Source organism: Oncorhynchus masou, unplaced genomic scaffold (assembly GCF_036934945.1).
Source record: "Oncorhynchus masou masou isolate Uvic2021 unplaced genomic scaffold, UVic_Omas_1.1 unplaced_scaffold_871, whole genome shotgun sequence".
NCBI classification, from domain to species: Eukaryota; Metazoa; Chordata; class Actinopteri; order Salmoniformes; family Salmonidae; genus Oncorhynchus; species Oncorhynchus masou.
The window spans coordinates 84,196-102,912 of NW_027015171.1; the positions used below are offsets into that span (position 1 = coordinate 84,196).

Here is an 18,717-nt window from a genome sequence, read left to right on the forward strand (position 1 = left end):
ATATATATAGTATACCTGATGAGTATGGGGGTGTATAACAGGGCTATGATGGGTGTATATATATAGTATACCTGATGAGTATGGGGGTGTATAACAGGGCTATGATGGGTGTATATATATAGTATACCTGATGAGTATGGGGGTGTATAACAGGGCTATGATGGGTGTATATATATAGTATACCTGATGAGTATGGGGGTGTATAACAGGGCTATGATGGGTGTATATATATAGTATACCTGATGAGTATGGGGGTATAACAGGGCTATGAATGGGTGTATATATATAGTATACAGGGCTATGATGGGTGTATATATATAGTATACCTGATGAGTATGGGGGTGTATAACAGGGCTATGATGGGTGTATATATATTATACCTGATGAGTATGGGGGTGTATAACAGGGCTATGATGGGTGTATATATATAGTATACCTGATGAGTATGGGGGTGTATAACAGGGCTATGATGGGTGTATATATATAGTATACCTGATGAGTATGGGGGTGTATAACAGGGCTATGATGGGTGTATATATATAGTATACCTGATGAGTATGGGGGTGTATAACAGGGCTATGATGGGTGTATATATATAGTATACCTGATGAGTATGGGGGTGTATAACAGGGCTATGATGGGTGTATATATATAGTATACCTGATGAGTATGGGGGTGTATAACAGGGCTATGATGGGTGTATATATATAGTATACCTGATGAGTATGGGGGTGTATAACAGGGCTATGATGGGTGTATATATATAGTATACCTGATGAGTATGGGGGTGTATAACAGGGCTATGATGGGTGTATATATATAGTATACCTGATGAGTATGGGGGTGTATAACAGGGCTATGATGGGTGTATATATATAGTATACCTGATGAGTATGGGGGTGTATAACAGGGCTATGATGGGTGTATATATATAGTATACCTGATGAGTATGGGGGTGTATAACAGGGGCTATGATGGGTGTAGTATACCTGATGAGTATGGGGTGTATAACAGAGCTATGATGGGTGTATATATATAGTATACCTGATGAGTATGGGGGTGTATAACAGGGCTATGATGGGTGTATATATATATATATAGTATACCTGATGAGTATGAGGGTGTATAACAGGGCTATGATGGGTGTGTATATATATATATATATGAGTATATAACAGGGCTATGATGGGTGTATACCTGATGAGTATGGGGGTGTATAACAGGGCTATGATGGGTGTATATATATAGTATACCTGATGAGTATGGGGGTGTATAACAGGGCTATGATGGGTGTATATATATAGTATACCTGATGAGTATGGGGGTGTATAACAGGGCTATGATGGGTGTATATATATAGTATACCTGATGAGTATGGGGTGTATAACAGGGCTATGATGGGTGTATATATATAATATACCTGATGAGTATGAGGGTGTATAACAGGGCTATGATGGGTGTATATATATAGTATACCTGATGAGTATGAGGGTGTATAACAGGGCTATGATGGGTGTATATATATAGTATACCTGATGAGTATGGGGGTGTATAACAGGGCTATGATGGGTGTAACGTTGATCCCCATCAGCATCTTCTTGTCGATGTCCTCCAGACCCAGGTTACCATACTTCACCTCCCTGTACGTCTCATCATAGTGGAGGATCAGCTGCATCTGCAACAGGCCTGCAGACACACACACACACACACATATAAATGACTGAATACATGACACACACAAAACATGCACAAAATGGAATACAGGCATATATGAATAGAACAGACAGACAGACAGACAGACAGACAGACAGACAGACAGACAGACAGACAGACAGACAGACAGACAAGACGGTCAGTCAGTTAGACAGACAGGTGTTACCCATGTAGACGCTGTATATGATCATGCCCCCGACGCTGGCCCCCAGGACGTTCTTCACCACGCCCAGCTTCTTCCTCCTGTAATACTTCTTCTCCTCCTCTTCCTCATCGTACTCAGGCTGGGGGCCCAGGAACTCCTCCATCTGGGGAAGGGGTGAAGAGACACACACAGAGACATGAAATGGGGACAGGGGAGGATGAAAGGGAGGGGGACAGGGGAGGGGGAGGGAGAGAGAGAGGTGAAAATGAGAATAAGGGAGGGGGAGGGGGAGAATAAAAGAGAGGACAGAGGGGGAGACAGACGAACAGACAGACAGGGGAGAGACAGACAAGGGATGGAGAGAGAGGTTAAGGAGGGGAGAGAGGGGTGACCCAGGGAGAGAGGTGAAGGGAGGGATCATGCCCCGAGGGGAGCCCCAGGGCGTTCTTCAGGGAGAGAGAGGTGAAGGGAGGGGGTAATACTTCTTCTGAAGGGAGGGAGAGAGGTTAAGGGAGGGAAGGAGGGAGGGGTGAAGGAGGGGACTCCTCCATCTGAAGGGAGGGGGAGGTGAAGAGAGAGAGGTGAAGGGAGGGGGAGTGAAGGTGAAGGGAGGGGAGGGGGGAGAGATGAAGGGAGGGGAGAGAGGTGAAGGGAGGGGAGAGAGAGGTGAAGGGAGGGAGAGAGAGGTGAAGGGGGAGGGGGGAGAGAGGGAGGTGAAGGGAGGGAGAGAGTGAAGGGGGGAGAGAGAGGTGAAGGAGGGGGAGAGGTGAAGGATGTGAAGGGAGGGAGTGAGAGGTGAAGGGAGGGGAGAGAGGGGGTGAAGGGAAGGGGAGAGAAAGGTGAAGGGAGGGAGAGAGGTGAAGGGGGGGGGTGAGAGATGAAGTGGGGGGAGGGGAGAGAGGGTGAAGGGAGGGGGAGTGAGAGGTGAAGGGAGGGAGAGAGGGGTGAAGGGAAGGGGAAGAGGGGTGAAGGGAGAGGAGGTGAAGGGAGGGGGAGAGAGGTGAAGGGAGGGGGAGAGAGAGGTGAAGGGGGGAGAGAGAGGTAAAGGGAGGGGAGAGAGAGGTGAAGGGGGGAGAGATGTGAAGGGTGGGGGAGAGAGAGGTGAAGGGAGGAGGAGAGAGGGGTGAAGGGAGGGGGAGAGAGAGGTGAAGGGAGGGGGAGAGAGAGGTGAAGGGAGGGGGAGAGAGAGGTGAAGGGAGGGGAGAGAGAGGTGAAGGGAGGGAAATACAGGGTTGTTAGTGTTGTCGGTATATTTTTTTATAATTTCATTTTTAATAATTTCAGAGAATAACTAATAAGACAAGAGAGCACACTAGCATAACAAACCAAAAAAGTGTGGAATGCTCCTTAAAAATCGCAGGATATTGCATTGTAAACATCGGTAGCAAAGTTGAAAAAACACTGTATTTTCATGTTTTTTTTCACACAACACCTGTCCTTGAATATTCCCATGAGGACCGTCGGGTAACAGTTCGTCAATGTTAATATCGCCATTCGGTGGCGCAACAGGCGACTCCGCCACAGCCTCGCGGTACACGTTCTCTTCCGCGTCGGCCTCCGCCATCTGTCGGACGATACAGAGAACAGCAGTAAGCACATGAGGATTTTATTTATTTTCACACTTCAATGAAAATAGATTACTAATGAAGTACGGTGTAATAACCGTTTAAAAATGAGGTTTTAACCATGGGGGAATATGGTTGAGTTGAGCACAGTGGCTTGCTGCTTCATGATCAATCATTCAAAGACCAAAGAAATACAACTATTATTCCATTATCAATGAATACATATGAATTGATAATTAGATTGCATTAAAACGTTTTGACTTCTAAAACAGTGTGACCAATAAGAACACCATTTTAAATAGTGACCATCTACAATGGCGGACAATACTTGTAACTTGAATATATATTTATGAAAACAAACCTTTAAATCAATGTCGTATAAAATACACGAGTGCGCGATTCAATACATGCAAAGTTGCAATTACACTCACCATTATTATGTCAGGATCGGCGTCGTTCTGTCGCCCTTCAGAGCTATTGTATTGTCATGTGCACGAATAAAACTGCGTATTCTTTCTTGGTATCCCCGTCTCGTACTACTGTACTTGCGCTTCTCCTTTCTCGTGTTAAAGAACAGATCCCAAATTAAAACTTTCATTAGGGAAACGAAACTCCGCTGTGTGCTCACTTCCTCTTTTTAACCCTAGCCATGTTTGTCTTAAAGCTACAGAGCATTTTTGTTTCACGTTGTATTAGATTGTCTTAAAGCTACAGAATATATTTCGTTTTAAGTTGTATTAGTTATATGTACGCGATACGCATGGATGGTATACATCGTCCTACGAAATGTTGGTTCCATCTCGAAAAAGCAACGTGCAGTGCATTGACTGCTCGTGTGTTGTAAAGCCAATATGACCCTTGAAATTGACAGTTGATTTTATTTGCAATGGGAGGGAGGTTTCAAGAAACTGAGGGAAACTTCATACAAGTCTACTAAGTAAACACGTTTGAGATTGAACACCTTATTTTCCTGCAATGTTTAACATTGAATAAGGCTAATACATCACAAACGGCACCCTATTCCCTATATAGTGCACTACTTCTGACCAAGGACCAGTGTGCTCTGGTCAAAAATAGTGCACTACATAGGAAAAAGGGTACCATTTGGAACATAAATATAAGTACAGTGTTATTGTATTACTGTGAAGAAAATACAGTGTAGAATGTATAACTACAATATATACTATAACAATATTTATTCAGATTTTAAACAAAAAAAAGGTTTTTAAAATGTCACAAAAGAAAACTTTGTACAACATTAGCACAGTTTCAACATGAAGAAAATTCAAAGCCAATGAACAAACTGAGACTGATCAAAATGTAAAGAAATGACACTCCGATAGGCATGGTCCTCGTATTGACTACAGCAGTGTCTCCATCTATTCCTACGGGACCAGGGCCCGTACTCATAAAGCCTAGATCAGCACTCCTACTCAGACACTGATATGAGCCCAACGGGTGTCCTTCATCCGTTGAGACAGGTGTATTAGTCCATGGCTAGAGCAGAAATGAGCATCTCCCAGGGTCCCCCTAAGGAATGGCTTGAAGAATACTGCACTATGGAACAATGAAAGCATTTTGTTAAACATTATTGGGGGATTTCTCAATTCATCATCACTTCTGACATGCCCACATAACTAAAAAGGGATACACACACAATGCTGAGAGAGCACTGATTGGCTGAACAGAAAATAGTTAACTATGCACATTAGTGTCTTTGCTGTGGTAAAAAAAAAAAAAGATCTTGGCTCAAACCACAAGTACAACCACTGTTCACACAAAACAGGCTTCATCCATCCCAATTTCCGCTCCACACCGTAATCACAAACCTTCCTTCCAAGCATCTTGCTCTTTAAACACACCCAACCCACTCTGGACGGCAACTCCACCCCCTCCATAAGAACCATACGTTTATTAAACCCACCCCATCGCACCATCCCACCCTATCGCTCCCTCTCTCTATCCCCCTGCACAGAAAGCATGGTAACCCTAGCACTAACCCACCTCCATCCCTCCCTAAAAATATATATTATTGTCCAATAGCATTCTTCCTCATCATCTCCTCGTCCTGAACGGAGAGCTCGGTGAGCTTGCGGCCCAGCCTCTCGTGTAGATCCAGGTACTTAGCCACACAGCGGTCCAGACAGACCGCCTCCCCTTTAGACAGCTCTGCCTCTTTGTAGTGGGGGGGAACGCACTTCCTGTGGCACGCGTTGGTCATCCTGCGAGGAGGAAGATGGAGAGAAAGAAGAGGGCGTTAAGACCTTGTAGATTACGATAAAGATGAGGGCTGTATCTCAAGTGTCTTTTCCTTTTTTCCTTGTCAAAACCTTAGAAGGCAAGAGAGGAGAGAGGAACGTCAGGAGAGCATTGGGATGAGCTCTCTAGTGCTCTCCTCGCTTCCCTCTGATGTTTTGAGGAGGAGAGGAGAGAGGAACGTCAGGAGAGCATTGGGATGAGCTCCCTCCAGTGTTTTCCCTCTGATGTTTTGAGGAGGAGAGGAGAGAGGAACGTCAGGAGAGCATTGGGATGAGCTCTCCTCCAGTGCTCTCTTCGCTTCCCTCTGATGTTTTGAGGAGAGGAGAAAGGATGCGAGAAATCAAAATGTGTAAGGTCATAGAACTCTTCATTCTGATTATGCTATGAAAAGTCAATGTGTGCACTCCTAGTTGGCAATATAACTAGCTAACTAAATCAGTTCCATTTGAATGAGCTCTAAATAACATTACTTACTTAGCTAGCTAACTAGGGATGGTCTTCCCTTTGTTTTTGCTTATGCATGTACAGCAATGTAGTCGAGTGTGTGCGTTATAAAATAGTACTCTATTCTAAATCGATTGATTCGTTCTGACGTTCAGTAGCACGACAGCTAGCTAACGCTAAATAGCTAGCCTGAGAATCCATCTAACATGATGTTTTTAACTCACCACCAAAAAGCTAAATACGACAGTCAAAATTAGCTCGCTAGCTACATGCAAATGCAGCGTGTTACACTGTAATTAGCACATTCTAGCATTTCAGTGGAGAAAGGACGTTAACTGGCTAGCTAACATTCCGTTGCTAGTTTGCTAGTCTTACCGATTGTACATATCAGCCATCATTTCCACTTCTAGTTCCGCCGCCAGTTGCTGTGCTTTCTCTGGGTCCATGTCTGCGTTGTGTCCGCTCCAGACCGTACTCTCTCCAAAATCGAACCGTCCAAACGACCACTCTCAGCGGCCAACAAACACACCCGACCACCGGTTTATTTAACCTTCAGATTGAGGAATACACGTGTGTTGTTCCTTCCCTCTCAAGAACCACTTCCGCTGTCAATAAAGTTGCGCATTCAAACAGCTGTCAAATCAATGGGAGTTTTTAATATTTTTCCAATGCATCCTTGATCCTTCACTTTTACCTCATGATTGACACAATAAATCTGACAAGAAAAGATTGCTGTAAACTATTTACAAGAACCCTACTTATCCTGCCATGTTCAGTGAGCAATGCTTCAAGGGAGGTAGAAAGTAAGGATGCATTGTTAAAGTATTGGGACTAGGCCTCCTAGACAGCAAGTGACAGTCCATTCTCATTATGGCACCAACAGAACATCAAACAAACTCCTTTTTGTTAGATTGCTTGACTGGGAGGCTAGAAAATTGTAATTGAATATGAGCAAACATTGAGCATAGTAGGCAAAGTTAAATGTTTACTTCAATAGCTAGGTTTAAGCAAATACAAAATGATCGTGCTTGAGATAACAAATCTATTGGACAGCTGTGGTCAAGAAAGCCATTTTAATACAACACAATTATATTTAAATGACAGGCCTTTTTAATTTACAAAGTTATACAAACAATGAAGCTACAAATAAAGAACTTGTCAAAAATGGCAGATGTAAACATATTTAAGTGCTTCTGATTGGACACTGACTGATTCTGAAGGTATCAAAATAACCAGCATGAACACCAGGGTCCAGTATTCACCAGCGTCTCAGAGTAGGCCCTGTTACTCATTATGACTCGAAAGGAAAAACTGATCCTAGATCTGCACTCGTACTCTGAGAAGCTGTCAATACAGGCCCTGAAATGTAACAAAAGAGTAGCTGCGTTTGCCGAGTCTCTAGTCTAGGGCTCATAAGGCATTCTGCTGAAGAACAGTACAACAAAAACAACAACAACAAAATCACAATCAACAAAGGTTGTTTCTTTTATATAGTGAGACCCTCATTTTGTGAGTTAGTCTCATCAAGTCAGTGTGGAAGGTTGTGGCTGCTCCGATAGTTAACAGTGTGGAGAGGAGGAGCGGGGAGGTTGCTTAGGAACGGTTGCCTTTCTTCTCAAGAACACACTGTTTAGAATCTGTTGCAAATAACAAACGTTTCCAATGAAGAACACACACATGCAACGCTAGCCTTTCTGTTGAAGAATACACACTTGCGTTCTCCAATGGCAACGTTGTATTATTTTTTACTGGATTCTAAATGAACACGTCCCTAAGAGTACACCATCCCACTTCCTCAGTCCGTTTCCTCTCCCATCACGTCTATCTCTTCTTCCTCGGTCAGTTCTGTGACGCCTTGCTCAAGTCCCGCTCCCCACACTCTTGGTCGCACATCCGGAGACCACTCAAGAACGTCCACCTCCACGTCCTCTTCCTCCTCTGGCTCCCAGCTTCCTGTTGACCCCGTGGTGACCCTTCGTGATGTCAGCGTGAAAGGCTCTGCCTCCAGACGGGTCGGAATACTCACTTCGGCCATCTCAGGGGCAGCGGTCGCCATTTTGATTTTCTGAGGGAGGTGGATGTGGTTGTGGGTGATGCCCTCTGAAGCTGGCCATGGTGGAACTCGCTTGGTCCAATTCTCTGGCGCCGGGAACCTCTTGCCAAGCTACGAATAAAGAAACCCATCGTAAACACTTGAAAGAGGTAACATAATTGAGACTATTTAAGCTCAAACTAGATTAAAATATGAAAAGCAACTGCCAGTAGCGATCTACTACTACACTGAGTGTACAAAACATTAGGAACACCTGCTCTTTCCATGACAGACTGACCAGGTGAATCCAGGTGAAAGCTATGATCCCTTATTGATGTCACCTATTAAATCCACTTCAAAATGTCCCTCAAAATTGAAAAATAATTCATGTTCAAATTGATTTACCTGCATCAGGATACATTGTTGGACCGATCTCCTCTACATCTATCTCCTCCTCTTCCCCACTCACTTCCTCAGCCCCGGTGTGGCCCAACGTCTGGTGGACCTCATCAACCACATCCAACTCCTCGCTGGAGATCTCCATCTCCAAATATCCATCCTCCATCTTCTCCTCCACCTCTTGGATGATCACACTTCTCCTATATGCCTCCACCACGGATCCTTTTCCCCTTTCGGTCTTCTTGTTTGTCTCTGTAGACGAGTCTGTTTCCCTCTCTCTGTTCTCCTCGGAAACCAGATCTCTTCCTTCCTTGTTGCGTTTGTCGCTCCGATGAGGATCCACCATGTCCTTTGTCCTTGTCATCGATAAGGTAGCCAGCTCCTCTCGGAGTTTGAAAAAGTCTCCTGACGCATCCACGTTTTCCCCGTCTAAAACTTTTTCTGTGTTCTCAAAATGTTCTCCATCCTCAACGTTCTCTCTTTCAGTCTCTTTGTAGATGAGATCTTGATACTCCGTCTCTTGTCCACAAGTGCTACTGCTGTTGTGTCCTCCATCTTTTCCTCTGGATGGTCGCTCTCTGTTCGGTTGGTCTGATCGTCATTATCAACGGTTGGTCTAATGGCCGACTCTCTTTCTAGAGGCTGGGAGGAACTTATGTTTTTGTTCATCAGTCTTGATTCATTTTGACCGTTGTCACTTTCGTTGGGTTTGAATAATTTTATTTCACTTTGTTTCTGAACTTCAGTTTCACTTTCTTTTGTCTCCTTGCTTTTGGTGGACTTCCTCGTCTTTTGGTGCCTGTGCTTCAGGAGTTCTTGGAACTTCTTGAGACACACAGTGGGTACCCGACCCTTGGAGGGGTCCGCTTGACAGCAGGGGTCTCAATTGGTCTCTGTCTGATTCAGTCTCTCCAGATCTTTTTGGACTGGAGTTCTGTGGCTGACCAGACGGCTGGGGTTGCAGAATGGTTCCGGTTCCAATCCCTGAACAGTTGGAAGGAACTTGCTCTTCGTGGGTACTGGGGGAAGTTGTCTGTGAGCTAGGCTTTTGAGCAACTGTTTTAGATTTAGACGGCACAGGTAGTCTCTGGAACAACTCTGCTCTCTCTCCTTTGCCATGTCCCTCCCTGAGCCTGACCCTTTTCCTGCACTTTCGCTTGTCGTCCTTTCCATGTGGTTCCCCTCCTCCTTTCTCCTTTCCATGTGGTTCTCCTCCTCCTTTCTCCTTTCCCTGAGGTTCTCCTCCTCCTTTCTCCTTTCCCTGAAGTTCTCCTCCTCCTTTCTCCTTTCCCTGAGGTTCTCCTCCTCCTTTCTCCTTTCCCTGAGGTTCTCCTCCTCCTTTCTCCTTTCCCTGAAGTTCTCCTCCTCCTTTCTCCTTTCCCTGAGGTTCTCCTCCTCCTTTATCCTTTCCCTGAGGTTCTTTTCCATTTTTCTTTCTCTGTAGTTCTTCCCTTTTCCTCCTCTGCGGTTCTCCTCCTCCTTTCTTTCCCTGCGGTTCTCCTTCTCCTCCTCTTTCCTTTCCCCGCGGTTCTCCTCTTTCCTTTCCCCGCGGTTCTCCTCCTCCTTTCTCCTTTCCCTGAGGTTCTCCTCCTCCTTTCTCCTTTCCCTGAGGTTCTCCTCCTCCTTTCTCCTTTCCCTGAGGTTCTCCTCCTCCTTTCTCCTTTCCCTGAGGTTCTCCTCCTCCTTTCTCCTTTCCCTGAGGTTCTCCTCCTCCTTTCTCCTTTCCCTGAGGTTCCCCTCCTCCTTTCTCCTTTCCCTGTGGTTCCCCTCCTCCTTTCTCCTTTCCCTGAGGTTCTCCTCCTCCTTTCTCCTTTCCCTGAGGTTCTCCTCCTCCTTTATCCTTTCCCTGAGGTTCTCCTCCTCCTTTCTCCTTTCCCTGAGGTTCTCCTCCTCCTTTATCCTTTCCCTGAGGTTCTCTTCCATTTTTCTTTCTCTGTAGTTCTTCTCTTTTCCTCCTCTGCGGTTCTCCTCCTTTCTTTCCCTGCGGTTCTCTTCCTCCTCCTCCTTTCTTTCCCTGCGGTTCTCCTCCTCCTCCGCTTTCCTTTCCCTGCGGTTCTCCTCCTCCTCCTCTTTCCTTTCCCTGCGGTTCTCCTTCTCCTCTTTCCTTTTTGTGCTCAACAGCTTCCGCGTCATGGATGCCCGTTGTCATGGCACTGGTGGGGAATAAACCACCAGCCTGGGAAACCTGTTTTTTTCCTGGTCGTATCTTACGGGGGGGTCTACCACGTTTCCGTTTTGGGGGTGGTGTTGGTGGGATTTGGAGCAGTCCAACTGCTTTGGCCGGAGCTTGAAACCCGGAGAAGGAGGGACTGGGAGTTTCAGAAGACATGTTCGACTGCTTGTCTTCTTGGTGAAGTTTTACTGGGGAGCAGCTCCCGGTTGTGGTCCAAACGTTAGGAGGGCGTTTCACATGTCGATCCCTGGCTCGGAGCACCCTTACTGGGTTCCCCGTTTCCCTTCCCAGCACCTTTGTTCCTTCTGGAGGTGGGTTGGCTTCCTCCCCAAGGCTGGACAAAGACTTTGTGGAGGTGTTGGAAAGGTACCGTCCTAATCTTTCTCTCGCTAAGACATTGTTGGTTGACAGACTGACAGAGCAGAGGCTTATTTTCACTTGTCCGTTCTCAGTCTTCGTTCTGTCGTTGAGTTTCACCCTTTCAGTCCTCACTAAAGGACTATCTTCTATCTTTGTAGAGACGTTGCATTTCCTCTTTTTCCGAGGAGGCTCTGGGGTCTCACTGTCCTCTGATTGTTCCTGCTCCGCTTTCAAACCCTCTGTTCTCCTCACACGGATTCTCTTCCTGTGTTGACTCCAGGTTTCATCCTCCTGTCTCCTCTCTGTCTTTGCTTTTGGTGTCTCAGTCCTTCGCCCCTGCTCCGGCTCCAAACCCTCCTTTCTCCTCACACAGATTCTCTTCTTGTTACTGTGGGGCTTCCAGGTTTCATCTCCCTCTCTTCTCTTCGCCTTTGCTTTCTCAAGCCTTCGCCCCGTAGTGGTGGTCGTGACCTTCTTCCTTTTCCTCTCCTCCTCGTCCACTTTTCCGGTCAGCCTTGCGTTGTTGCTAATGCTAGCCTTGTATTTACCATCAGTCATCTGCTCGGAGTTGTTGCTAATGCTAGCCTTGTATTTACCATCAGTCATCTGCTCGGAGTTGTTGCTAATGCTAGCCTTGTATTTACCATCAGTCATCTGCTCGGAGTTGTTGCTAATGCTAGCCTTGTATTTACCATCAGTCATCTGCTCGGAGTTGTTGCTAATGCTAGCCTTGTATTTACCATCAGTCATCTGCTCGGAGTTGTTGCTCATGCTAGCCTTGTATTGACCATCAGTCATCTGCTCCGAGTTGTTGCTCATGCTAGCCTTGTATTGACCATCAGTCATCTGCTCGGAGTTGTTGCTCATGCTAGCCTTGTATTGACCATCAGTCATCTGCTCGGAGTTGTTGCTCATGCTAGCCTTGTATTGACCATCAGTCATCTGCTTGGAGTTGTTGCTCATGCTAGCCTTGTATTGACCATCAGTCATCTGCTCGGAGTTGTTGCTAATGCTAGCCTTGTATTGACCATCAGTCATCTGCTCGGAGTTGTTGCTAATGCTAGCCTTGTATTTACCATCAGTCATCTGCTCGGAGTTGTTGCTAATGCTAGCCTTGTATTTACCATCAGTCATCTGCTCGGAGTTGTTGCTAATGCTAGCCTTGTATTTACCATCAGTCATCTGCTCGGAGTTGTTGCTAATGCTAGCCTTGTATTGACCATCAGTCATCTGCTCGGAGTTGTTGCTAATGCTAGCCTTGTATTTACCATCAGTCATCTGCTCGGAGTTGTTGCTAATGCTAGCCTTGTATTTACCATCAGTCATCTGCTCGGAGTTGTTGCTAATGCTAGCCTTGTATTTACCATCAGTCATCTGCTTGGAGTTGTTGCTAATGCTAGCCTTGTATTGACCATCAGTCATCTGCTCCGAGTTGTTGCTAATGCTAGCCTTGTATTGACCATCAGTCATCTGCTCCGAGTTGTTGCTAATGCTAGCCTTGTATTGACCATCAGTCATCTGCTCGGAGTTGTTGCTAATGCTAGCCTTGTATTGACCATCAGTCATCTGCTCCGAGTTGTTGCTAATGCTAGCCTTGTATTGACCATCAGTCATCTGCTCAGAGTTGTTGTTGGATTCCCATGGCAGTCCAAGGCATTTTTTATATTCACAGAGATTTCCTGGGGAGTGTGGAGAGTGGATCATGGAGCTCAGTGGAAACTGTAGTCTTCTCGGAGTGCAGCAGAGCCAAGGTGGTAGCTTTGACAGCTGGGGGATTCTATGGAATGGAGTTACAGGATGCCGGAATGGGGATTTAAGGAAGGGTTTCGCCGGAGATGGTGGGGGTAAGGGTTCTGGTGAATTTAAGGGTGAGAGACATTTTGGCAGGCGTAGCTCTTCCCATTGTGAAGGAGGAGATTGGGAAGGCTGGGTTTCACTTCCTGGGGACAGCAGTGAAAGGAGTTCTGGGAAATGTAGTCCTCTCCAGGGAGAGGCATCTGGTGGGCATGCTGGATGTTGTGGTTCAGAAGCATCAGTTTCAGAGGGGGGTAGGAAACCGGGGGTGACCGAAGGTCCCTCTTCTTGTGGAACTTCCTGATTCGTACTGGCCTGACTCGGACTCTGACTTGGAATGGCCTCTCTATTCACATGACTTGGAGTAGTGTCTCCATTCACATGACTTGGAGTAGTGTCTCCATTCACATGACTTGGAGTAGTGTCTCCATTCACATGACTTGGAGTAGTGTCTCCATTGGTCGACAGACAATCCGCAGAGGACAGATTACAAACATGGTCTCTGTATGTCGACGGAACGCCCGTCTGGGCAGAACCCTTCCAGAACCCTGGATCTCGGTCCTCTTCCCCTGCGTACAGCAGAGAGGCCTGGCTCTGAGGAAGGGACTGGTGGGGAGGCCTTGGTGAAGAGCCTGAGTGGACTGGCATGATGCTGCTGCCGCCACCACATCCAACCACCAGGCTCTTGGAGTTCCGGCTCTGGAGTTCCTGGTTTTGAGAGTTCTGGAACCGGATCAGGAGTTCCTGGTGGTTCTTGGCGTTCTCAGAGGAGCACTGGACACCTGAACAATAGGAGGCCCAGTCAGAGGAGTAATCATTACAGGAGAAGTGGGGGTGAGGATGAGAGAGGGGGGTGGACGGGTGATAGGTGGAACATAGGTGAGGGGTCAGAGGTTGTGGGTCCAGGTAAAGGTCAGGGGTGATGGTGCAGGAGGTTGTCGTGGTGACGAAATGGGAGGAGGTGATGGAGTGGAAGGCTTGAGAGAGAAAGACAGAGAGATAGAGATCAGCCTGGTGGTAGCTAAGTGTGGGTGCTAATATCAATCTATTGTAATGGATGACACATGAGATAAGTGCAAGCAATGCTGTGAGCAATTGAGGAAGGGCAAGCATTTAAAATGTAAATGACTTATCATACATAGACTAAGTCAGTGTTTCTCAACTCTGGTCCTACAGTACCCCAACAGCAAACCTGCTTCTACTTGTCAACTAATCATCAAGCCCTTGACAAGTTGAATCAGGCGTTTTGTTCTCCCCAAGGCTTCAACACAAATTTTGTTGGGGTACTGGAGGACCGGAGTTGGGCTGCTGGGGGTACTGGAGGACTGGAGTTGGGCTGCTGGGGGTACTGGAGGACTGGATTTGGGAAACACTGACCTAAGTCGCTAGAAAGCCTTACAACATAGTTAACAAGGAGCCTGGTTCAGATTCAAGGAAGCAGGTAGCCTAGGGTTAAGAGCGCTAGGCCAGTAACCAAAAGTTTTTATTTTATTTATTTCACCTTTATTTAGCCAGGTAGGCAAGTTGAGAACAAGTTCTCATTTACAATTGCGACCTGGCAAGGTTGCCGGTTCAAATCCCCAAGCTGACTAGATGGAAAATCTGTTGATGTGCCCTTTAGCAAGGCACTTAACCCTAATTCCTCTGGATAAGAGCATCTGCTAAATGTAAAGATGAAGTCTTCTCAGATGTAGATACAACAGTAGAGAAAGGTGGTCAATCACATAACATGTTACAAAACATACCTGTTTCAGTTGACAACGCATCATCACTTCCTGTCGCGTAGCCATGGGAACACACGCAACGAGAAGCCGAGCCAACGGCGCTGTGCCTTGCGTGGACGGGATGATGCGAGCAGGAGCAGGCCGACGGTCTGTCGTGGCTTTGAAGATGGTGGCGTTGGTCGCAGTCCCTATCCAGAACCACCGGGGGCAGTATGTTCAACCCCATCATGATGTCTTCCAGCATCTTCTCAATCTGCTCGTCCGAATCCTCTACCTGCCGGCCAAAACAAGAGGACCACAACGGATATACGCTGTTAAACATTTCTGTGTTAACCTGGATCATTTTTAAATGTGTGGTTGAATTGTGTTTTTTAAATTTTAAATCGTCAAATAAATGAAGGTACCGGAGGCTGGGGCAAGGCGAGCTGCGGTTCATGTGCTGGGTGTGGGGTGGGATGATGGGTGGAGCTGCAGTGTTTGAGGGAGGTTGACTGGGCCGTGGTGGTTTTGGAGGTGGGGTGGGGGCGGGATCGGGGTGGAGGGGTGAGGAAAGCTGTGTCGAGGGGAGAGCACCGGGGGAGGGCTGGGGACTGGGGCGGGGGGAGAGGCTGGCGTGGTAGTTGTCTTGTCCTCATGCGATCGTGCGTTTCCTGCCGTGACAGAATAAAAGGAGACATTTTAGAACACTTAGAGAAGATAAACCACATGGCTCCATTACATTTATATACTAACGTTTACACACCTAATCTGTCTTCAGCAGGGTTTCATCTGAACAGGGTTTCAAAAGTAATGTTTAGGAAGTATATATTTGAACTGTTGTGCTGCTGTTTTGACAGCTCAGATGAACTTGAATGATGGACAGGGTATTCAGAAACCCCTCAATGGCTTCCTAACATGGTAATGAATATTCACTGTATCAAAACTAATGGGCAAAAATGTTCTAGAGTGAAAATGTAGCCCTCAAATTAATCTCTTACTTTGCTGACTGACAACAATCAGTTAGAATGGCATTGGAAGTATTAGAACAGTTTCATCGTTACTGTGTCACTCACCTTCTTCAGAGCAGCGAGGACCAACTGCCTCCGACCAGGTGAGATGGTTCCGTCCCTCTCCTTCCTCTGACCAGGTGAGATGGTTCTGTCCCTCTCCTTCTCCTTCCTCTGACCAGGTGAGATGGTTCTGTCCCTCTCCTTCCTCTGACCAGGTGAGATGGTTCTGTCCCTCTCCTTCCTCTGACCAGGTGAGATGGTTCTGCCCCTCTCCTTCCTCTGACCAGGTGAGATGGTTCTGTCCCTCTCCTTCCTCTGACCAGGTGAGATGGTTCTGTCCCTCTCCTTCCTCTGACCAGGTGAGATGGTTCTGTCCCTCTCCTTCCTCTGACCAGGTGAGATGGTTCCGCCTGTCTCCTGCCTCTGACCAGGTGAGATGGTTCCGTCCGTCTCCTGCCCCTGCCCGGGTGAGATGGTTCCATCTGTCTCCTGCCCCTGCCCAGGTGAGATGGTTCCGTCTGTCTCCTGCCCCTGACCAGGTGAGATGGTTCCGTCTGTCTCCTGCCCCTGACCAGGTGAGATGGTTCCGTCTGTCTCCTGCCCACTGACCAGCTCCCACAGCTGTTAGACAATCAATCAAATGTATTGATAAAGCAGTTTTTAGATCAAAGGAGTGAGAATAAGGGGTTTTACATTAACCCGGCCTGGACTCCAGACAGCAAGCAGAGGCACACATTAGCAAAGAAAAACTCAACATCCAAAATGGCACCCTATTCACTACACAGTGCACTACTGTTCACCAGGGCCCAGGTCAAAACTAGGGTACTATTTAGAGAATCGGGTGCCATTTTGGACACCCCACCTACCTGTCCCCTGGTCCTCCTCCTCAGCTTGACCTTGATGGAGATCTGAGTGTCCTCCAGCCTCTGTCCGCTCAGCCACTTCCTCCCAACCGCACCTCACAATCACATCACATCTTATTTACAGTGCAGTTATACACGGCAACACACTTTACAGTACATGACACAGATACAAATAATCAACATGCTAAATATGAGATTCAGAAAATAACTAGAAACCCCAAAGGATGCGTTAAATAACTGTCATCCCCTCATACCTCTCCTCTCCAGACACTCCCCTGTTCCTCCTTCCTCTGCTCTCCCAGTGTGTGATGTCAGCTGCTGCTCCCTCTTCTCCTCCATCCTCCTCTCCGTCACGCCGTTCTCTGCCACAGAGCATTCTGGGACGGCACTCTCCTCCCGGGGTGTCGTGGGGTGGTCCGAATCGTCACTCGGGGCGACCATGTCACCGCTCAGGACAACAGAGGACGATGAGAGGTTAGTGACCTCCGGTTCGGAGGTCCGAGGGTGGGTTCTAAAGGGAGCTGTTCCACAGTTGACCGTTGCTTTGACGCTGGGTGGGGTGGAACTGGGGTGTGAAGTGGGGGTCATAATCTGGGGACTCAGGGAAGGGGGTGCCGTGTGAGTTGTGTGCTGCTGGCCTTCACTGCTGCTCTGGACTAGTAGGAGGGGTGGAGGTGAGGGTGTAGGGAGAGCGTCAGGGAGAGGACTGAGGAAAGTCATGTAAACACCTCCATTACGGTCCACAGTCTGGGTCCCCGTCTCCACCTGTGTCTCTCCTCCCTCCGTCTGCACCCCACGTCTCTGAGACTGCACCTCCTCTCCTCCTCTCCCTCCCTCCCCGGTCCTTCCACCCCTCCACCAAGCGGCCTATGCCCAGCTTACAGGCAGCGGCCATAACCTCTTCTTGTTCCATGGTGCCCTCTCCCTCCAGCTCTCCGGAGTACAGGAGATCCACCAGCTTCAGCAGGGTCTGGGCCTTCACAGCCTGGAGCTTGAGTGGCCATCTCTGCCCAGCCGGGAGGGGGGATGACTGGTTGGACAGGGCATTGGACAGGTAGGGGCTCAGGGCAGCCAGGATGCAGCTGTGGGCCGGGACTGACAATCCTGTGGGAAGAGAGAAATGTGACATCATTAGCTACATTTATAATGCAGGTTAGGAAATGTGATGAAGGCCTAATGGGGTTTAGGTGTGAAATAAGGGCATGTGGAAGGAGAGGAAGAATGGCAGTTGGATTTGATTGATCCCTTTACTATCCTCAATCTAAACCTCATTATGTCTCCCCAACTTACATCAATCATTTGGGTACTTTACAACATTTCATTACTGTCCCTCCCTCCCTCCATCAGTCTATAGCAGGGTATCACAGTAGAGACTAGTGGAGGCTGGTGGGAGGAGCTATAGGAGGACAGGCTCATTTTAATGACTGGAATAGAATGGACGCCAATGTGGTTTCCATGTGTCTCACACCGTTTCATTGATTCCAGAGTATGTGAACGGAGCGGGCCCAATGTGACTGGAAGGTGGAGCGAGGGGCCCAATGTGACTGGAAGGTGGAGCGAGGGGCCCAATGTGACTGGAAGGTGGAGCGAGGGGCCCAATGTGACTGGAAGGAGGAGCGAGGAAGGCCCAATGTGACTGGAAGGTGGAGCGAGGGGCCCAATGTGACTGGAAGGTGGAGCCCAATGTGACTGGAAGGTGGAGCCCAATGTGACTGGAAGGTGGAGCCCAATGTGACTGGAAGGTGGAGCGAGGGCCCAATGTGACTGGAAGGTGGAGCGTGACTGGAAGGCCCAATGTGACTGTAAGGTGGAGCCCCAATGTGACTGGAAGGTGGAGCGAGGGCCCAATGTGACTGGAAGGTGGAGCGAGGGCCCAATGTGACTGGAAGGTGGAGCGAGGGGTGGAGCCCAATGTGACTGGAAGGTGGAGCGAGGGCCCAATGTGACTGGAAGGTGGAATGTGACGAGGGGCCCAATGTGACTGGAAGGTGGAGCCCAATGAGGGGAGCCCAATGTGACTGGAAGGTGGAGCGGAAGGGGCCCAATGTGACTGGAAGGTGGAGCGAGGGGCCCAATGTGACTGGAAGGAGGAGCGAGGGGCCCAATGTGACTGGAAGGTGGAGCGAGGGGCCCAATGTGACTGGAAGGTGGAGCCCAATGTGACTGGAAGGTGGAGCGAGGGGCCCAATGTGACTGGAAGGTGGAGCGAGCCCAATGTGACTGGAAGGTGGAGCGAGGAAGGTGGAGCCCAATGTGA

General features: G+C 47.9%; 2 protein-coding genes across 3 annotated transcripts in view; both read right to left on the reverse strand.

Moving 5' to 3' along the window:
* The window catches only part of LOC135537906 (protein unc-93 homolog B1-like), a 71,118-nt gene extending 67,068 nt beyond the window's left edge, over positions 1-4,050 (reverse strand). The window contains exons 1-4 of the mRNA XM_064963914.1: positions 3,855-4,050; positions 3,291-3,422; positions 1,880-2,021; positions 1,533-1,686 (exon numbers count right to left, since the gene is read on the reverse strand). Of these exons, the coding sequence (XP_064819986.1) occupies positions 1,533-1,686; positions 1,880-2,021; positions 3,291-3,422; positions 3,855-3,857 (431 nt within the window). The 5' untranslated portion in view covers positions 3,858-4,050. The remainder of the gene's footprint in view (positions 1-1,532; positions 1,687-1,879; positions 2,022-3,290; positions 3,423-3,854) is intronic.
* A 552-nt stretch (positions 4,051-4,602) lies between these two features.
* On the reverse strand, positions 4,603-6,730 carry LOC135537911 (mitochondrial import inner membrane translocase subunit Tim10). 2 transcript variants are annotated; one of them, XM_064963921.1, is made up of 3 exons: positions 6,502-6,730; positions 5,428-5,645; positions 4,603-4,975 (listed from the first exon to the last, which is right to left on the reverse strand). In XM_064963921.1, exons 1-2 carry the CDS (start codon positions 6,570-6,572, stop codon positions 5,453-5,455), a joined length of 264 nt encoding a protein of 87 aa, XP_064819993.1. In that variant the 5' UTR covers positions 6,573-6,730; the 3' UTR covers positions 4,603-4,975; positions 5,428-5,452. The 2 variants fall into 2 exon arrangements, with proteins under 2 accessions (XP_064819993.1, XP_064819992.1); XM_064963920.1 differs by having other exon boundaries at positions 4,603-4,980.
* Positions 6,731-18,717: the final 11,987 nt, after the last annotated feature.